We start from the raw sequence: 6,589 nt of genomic DNA on the forward strand, positions 1-6,589 counted from the left end.
CCACACACTATCAGAAGAGAGTTGTGAGACAAAATTAACCTTCCGGAGAAGAAAAAAGCCAAAGTTGGAGGGACAATTTAGCAGGCCACTGGCTGCTTTTCACAGCCAGTCACTACCATCCTGCTCTTAGCATGCCTGTAACATAAAGTTATCATCTAGAACAATAGCAGATGGAAAATATCTCAGAAATAATGAGCATTTGAGGATATAAACGGGGGGTTGAGGTACACAAAGCAGCCTCACGGGATATGCCACTCATCTTTCCAGGACAAAGTTTTTGCTTAGGAGAAGCCCTTGCAATTAAAGTAAAATATTTACATTTTTATCTGAAGAGAGCTGAAGAGTGGAAAGCAAAAGAAACAAAAGAAACAAAAGCAAAAGTTTGCCAAATTGAGACACTCAAATTTGGAGAGCTCTGTGCTGCTGCCACTTACGGCTGCTCTGCCCCTGTCCCCGGCTGGAATATCACAAACAAGGAAATATATTCATGTTACAGAAAGCAGAAAATTATACCGGCAGAAGGAACCTCTGGAACTCTATTTTTACTAGATGTGTTTCACGCCTCTATGTGTGAATTGCAGTACAGATTTACCAGAGCATTTCAGTTTATTAAAAAGTTTTAAGTGATAAGTCATTAAAATAAAGACTCCCAGCTGCAGCTTGCAAAGCATTCTAACAAGGCTCTCCTCACTTGAATTACAAATTTTCACAGTTAAATTATCAGTAAATGACTCCTACTAAATAAAACTAGAAAAAAAAATACTGTGGGTCTTCTAAAAGCAAGACTGAAATATGAAAAAACTGGGTGATCAGTGAAAGAACAGGTAAGTTACTTTTGGTCTTACTTGTCGTTTATTTGGTGTGGTGATAGTAGCTGGAGTTTGACATCCCTCCCCCTCGGATGGCATGGACAGCCGTTGGAGAAGACGCTGGGTAATGTCCAGGGCGGATGGGCTTGGCTGCAAAGTAGAAGTAGGAAACCAAATGAGACATTTAGTTTTCACACAAGGTTTTCTGCCCCACCTTCTCCTCTCGTACCAACCCCACTGTTTCCAAACAAGGAGCTGTGCTTGGCAGAGTAGTCTGCACCCTTACCTTGGCCAACATCCCTTTTCTGTTTGTGACAAAGCCATTTAGCCATGCCATGCAGGCCTCTCACCTCTGCAAAGACTGTGGACTGTCTATACAACACAGGGAAGCTGTGACCCACTTGGTGGTCAGTGGTGTACTTTCTGTGTCCAGTCTGACTCTATCGTTGCAGAAGGTGCCAAGACAAAGCTGTCAATGGCTTTCTACGAGAAGTAGGATACAGCAGGAAACACTGTGTGCTGCTCCAATTCTCTCTCAGGTTTTAAGACACCAATATGAGCATCACCATCCAAAACATCACCCTTCCACTTTAGCAATTCCAACAAATAATTGCAAAAATTACCCCATCTTGAATACCATTTGATTTTATACACGCATTCAGATTGTGCCACACAGATGTATCAAGCATCTGCATTATATAGGAAGTGTTCTGACTCTGCACAGGCCAAATTAAATCACAAGGAGGAGTAATCAGGGAAAAAGAGAGGAAGGGACAAGGTCCAGAAAGGCAAGGAAAGAATGAAAGCAGAAGGAGAGTATGTGGGGGAGGAGGAAGAAAGTGAGAGACTAATTTAAGGAGACAAGTTTTCAGGTCACTAGAAGGGCACACAAGACCCATTATGCCATTTATTTACTGAGTTAAATAGCAGAGGCGCTTTTAACTTTAGGTGGAGCAGATTCTATTAAAAAGCGAAGCCTTTGAAGATTCCTGTGCAGCAGAGAAGCAGACCCCGTGGTTTGCCCTGGACTGCTGCTTTCAAAGCTCTCTCTATTTAAACATGAGCAAACAGCCCAACCATGAAGTATGTGAGCAACCGCTAACCCTTTAGCTCCATGTCCTTACCAATTTGAGCGGAGTGTGCTCTCCGTGCCATGTTTTTGGCTCTCACGGCCTCCTTAATGCGATCTACCTCCTGCTGGTACCGTTTGCGGTCTCGCATGGCGTTCTCCTTGGCCTCCTTCAGTGCGCTCTCCAGGGCCTTAACTCTCTCTGCCGTAGCTCTAAGTCGTTTTTCCAGCTTAGGAAGCTCACAACGAAGATCTGCATTATCACGTACCAACTGCAAGAAAAGAAGGTTCAAAAATATCCTATGAGAAAGCTTATTCCATTCAACAAAATTCCAGAGATCTGATTGTGAAGGGTGAGGGCTCCAGGACAAACCTTGCTGCTGCAGGGCATCTACTGCCTTAGCTGCTTTTCCAGACTTTAAGAGCAACTGCGGCAGAAACTCCACATTTCTTCAGATCACACAAATGTCTGGCATTTCACAAATACTTGACCACCTCATTATCTCAAACCTGCAATGCTTAACTACGGCTTATGGACAACACTGGGTATCATCATCTCCAGTGGTTACGGCATCCTGACCTACTTGTTCCTTACTCAAGCACATGGTAAAATTGGAAACTTCAATGCCTCAAACACCGCTAAGCAATCAGTTATGGCCTGTAGCTATGAATGTGATGATTGTATGCAGCTCTGGATTCATGCACTTCCTCAATTAAACACAAACCTGAGCAAGGTCTATCAATTATCAGAATAACATGTACCTTCACATGCAGCAAGAGCCAAGAGAGAGAATTGATTTTTTTCATAAATAAAAAACGGATGCAGTTAGAAAATCCAGTACAATTTCTATTGAACTGAGTATACCGCCACCAGAAGTCAACAGAAAACTTCCAAAGGAGTGACTCTTCCTTTTCTGGAGTGCAGGGAAGAAAGTTGTTTGACTACCACATTGATAACACAGTAAAGCAACAGCATGCACTAACATTCACACCTTGTTTGACAATCAAAATGTTTACACCTGCTAGTCCAGGCTTAGTGCCAGAAGGAAAACACAAACAAAACTAAAAAAAAAAAATTTAAAAAATTGCCACAATGTGCTTTTTCTGCAAGTGTTGGGACCCTTGTCCTACCAAATTGTTCTGATATGGAATAAGAGCAGGATGAAAGCACATTCAGGTCAAGTCCGATGTCATTTTTCCCTCTTTCTTATGAGACATGGACTCCTAGTTGGTTTGGAGTAAATATACGCTAATGAGAGCTATAAAAATCCGTATCTGAAAACCCAGCAGATGCGTGAACTGAGTGTAAAAAAGGCAAACCAGTAAAAGAAGTAACACTCCTAACATATCCTGATTTCCACATTTAGAAACTAGGTCTTTAAACCATCTGTTCCCTGCGAATCTCAAAATACTGAACCTTAGCAGACACTTGTCATGGTCCAGCACTGCTTGCTTTTTTGGCACTTCCACAGGAATAAATAAAACAAATCTCAGAGAGTGCTGTATCTCCCTAATAAGTTTCAGAAAACTGCACTGGAGAATGTTATGTCACTATTCAAAAATGAAATCAATAGCATCTTTATCATTTGTACTCTGCACCTGAACAGCGAGGAACAGTTCAGAAACACATCTGACAAGAGAGTGGAAGCATTAGTCATTTGGAAGAAATAATCTGATTTTATCTAACGAGGTGCCACCTAGATATATACACACACCTTTGCTATCCACACACTTCCAGTAAGCAGAGGGTAAGGCTCTTTCTTCCCTTGATGTGCTCCCAAAACTCTTGCCTACCACACATCCCCTGTGCCCCCCATTTGCACGGGGGGTACTGAGGGTGAAGGGCTCTCCACAGCCCCTGTCTCTGAACAGCACAATTCCAGAGGAAACAGAAACTCCATGAAAGAGGGAGGAGACAGAGCTGGACATGCCCAGAACCAGCCAGCCTCAGCATCCCAGGGAGGTACCAGCCCTTAAGCTGCACGGAAAATCTCTGTTTCTTTGCTTTCCTGCTCTGCTGGGTGACTGCACTTAATTCACCTCCGAAGGTGACTCTGAGCAGCATTAGGCTAGGAGTCAAAGCTGGGGATACCCAATCCATCTAGAAACCAGCTGTCAGCACACAAGGTAAGAACAAACCCTTTTTTCTGGTTTTTATGCATTACACCAATACAGTGACAATTAGTCTTGCCATAAGTGCTAGAGTCTATTTGCACAGAAAAAATAATTGTTCATTTAACACACTCATAAGAAGTTCAGGTAGTGGGAAGAGCAGCTCTAACACCAACTCCTAACGCAAAGACTTAGTTGAGAACTATAGGTACCATTTCCTCAGACAGTACCTACACATGACCTTCCAAAATTATCCTTTTAAACATGCAAAAATAATTATTTTCTTTAAAAAGGTAATTTGTAATCCTGCAGAACAGTGATACATGTAAAGTTTTTCTCCTAGCTGAGTTTTCAGAAGCAATTACTATTTATCAATGAAAAAGACACAAAAGATTTTGATTTAATAGTAACTAGGCACGGGAAGGAAGCGGAGCTCCTACCTGTTTGTGAACCTTTGTAAGCTGTTCCAGGTTGTTCTCAAGAAAGGAAATTTTCTGCTTCTGCGCGGCACTTCCGCCTCCGTCGTCGCTGTCGAGTTCAACGCTCTGCACAGAGAATTGCAGCATTCAGCAAAGCCAGGCAGAAACTCAAAAGGAAGCTCAGATCTTTCGTCAATTTAAGCTTCCCAAAGGCAGGAAAGTCTTCTAGAGCTCCAAATTAAAAAGAATTTATTTTATCCATTCCCTTAAATGCTTACTGAGCAGTCATGAGGGGTCCTGAAGAGGAAAAATCTTAGATTTTTTTTGGGGGGGGGGAAACCTTTTCTGTCTTTTTTCCAGTCCTGAGCTACATTTTTATGTAATATGGCTTTTCAATCTTAAAAAAAAAAAGTATAAAAACTCTTCCCCAAAACTGCTCTAAAGAACTGAAAACCAATGTGAAGCTTTTGACTATTTACGCAACTTTTGACTCTTCAACAGCTAAAAATACATTAATTTCTGCTAAGAGACTTGTCTCCAGTCAAATAATAATTTTGCCAGAAGGCTGAGCAGTCACAAGCCCATAGAAAGAAAGGGCCACAGCACTCAGTGTAACATGTTAGTGCGAATTATAGTGAATTCTGGTGCCCACTATACCATTAGTACTTCACCACCAAGACTTGTCCTTAACACATTAGGTCCTAATAAAAGCTAATAAACACCAGAACAATTTTAATCTTATTACTCACTGTTACTGAAAATGACAATATCCCATTTCCTATCAACATGCACTCAAAGCTTCCAGCAAATCTCAATAAACTGCAAAAAAAGAGCAGACTTTGATTTAGAAGAGTATGGTCTTACTTTTTTAACGCGAGTAGTGAGATCTTGGACAAACAGTTTGCGTAGGTTGTGAAGAGTCTGAAGTTCTCTTGCCTGGAATCAAAATAATTAAAAAAAGAAAAAAAGCACAAGCCAGTAAGACAAAGTAAACACTGTGGGGTAAAAATTCTCTTCCAATTTGAATAGATAATGTGACTTTATTGTGATTTACTTCTAGAGATGTACCTGCCTGCAGGTGTCTGCAGTGCCCCCCAGAAGAGCTCTCGCACCTCCCACCTATCACCGTAAGGTGTTCACCCCGCCACAGCTACTTCAGAAAATATCTCGACTCTGTCTTAGGGTGTGGGGAAACAGCAGCAGAAGTCTCACCCGTTACCCATGGTTACACACATCTCGTGAAGTGTAAGAGCTCTGCATTCACGCTGTAGAAACTCATTGGCCTGGTCTGAATGGTTCTTCACAGGCACTTGAGATGTTTAAGTGCTTTTTAAGTTTGGCAAATATCCAGTTTTTCCCAGCTTTTGTTATAAGCATCAGCTCCTCAGGCTCAGTGAAATAATCACCTTAAGTCCCGACTGGAGGTGTGACACAAGACTGGCAGCCCTGCACCCACTCTCAGAAGGATGGAAGCACTAATCCATTTGCAGGAAAGTAAAAGTACGTGGATAGGCAATCCTGTACTGCCCCAGGGCCGTACGGAAGAGAACTATCTTCCCAAAGTTGGTAAGAGCCACCTTAGCTTTTCCATTTTATGCTTATCCACTCACATAATAGAATTTAAATGAATCGCTCAATAAGTTCCACCATGACTACAAGCTTCTGAACTCAAATTTTTAATCTTTATCTCTCAAAAGAAAAAGGCAAAGCCTACTAGAAACCAAAAAAGGGGAAGGTTTCTTCATGGACTACTAGAAGAAACCATACATTACAGGCACAGTTTATTTATGTATGAGTGGTGCAGGACCCAGAAGAGGCACTGTGTGCCATCCTAAATCAAGGAGAGCCGCGGGGCGGACACCTCCCCGAGAGCTCCCATTCAGGTGCTGCCCCAGCAGACCCCCAGCCCATAACTCCCTCCCATGGGACCCCTTCTTTTGCTTCCTCACCAGCCCAGCAGTGGGAAGGAGAATGAGTCAAAGAAAAAGCAGCAGCTATGGTCCCACCAAAACTGTTCTTCATCCCTTCTCCTCAAAGTAATCACCCAAATGACACAGGGTGCCTGTGGAGCTTGATGTCCCCCCATACCAATGGGCAGGGATGAGCCACCATTTGGCCTTAGATGGCTCATGGTTTCCTGCAATTTGCTATGTTTGATTTTTAATTACTGCTGCAGTAAT

At 42.4% G+C, this 6,589-nt stretch overlaps 1 protein-coding gene across 1 annotated transcript in view; it reads right to left on the reverse strand.

Annotated features, from left to right (window-relative positions):
* Positions 1–529: 529 nt before the first annotated feature.
* The window catches only part of KIF5C (kinesin family member 5C), a gene marked incomplete at its 5' end in the record, with an annotated part of 30,706 nt that continues 24,646 nt past the window's right edge, over positions 530–6,589 (reverse strand). The window contains 4 exons of the mRNA XM_010086535.1: positions 530–959; positions 1,934–2,150; positions 4,431–4,535; positions 5,274–5,345. Of these exons, the coding sequence (XP_010084837.1) occupies positions 853–959; positions 1,934–2,150; positions 4,431–4,535; positions 5,274–5,345 (501 nt within the window). The remainder of the gene's footprint in view (positions 960–1,933; positions 2,151–4,430; positions 4,536–5,273; positions 5,346–6,589) is intronic.

The sequence above is a fragment of the Pterocles gutturalis genome, unplaced genomic scaffold (assembly GCF_000699245.1).
Source record: "Pterocles gutturalis isolate BGI_N339 unplaced genomic scaffold, ASM69924v1 scaffold9906, whole genome shotgun sequence".
Lineage (NCBI taxonomy): Eukaryota > Metazoa > Chordata > Aves > Pterocliformes > Pteroclidae > Pterocles > Pterocles gutturalis.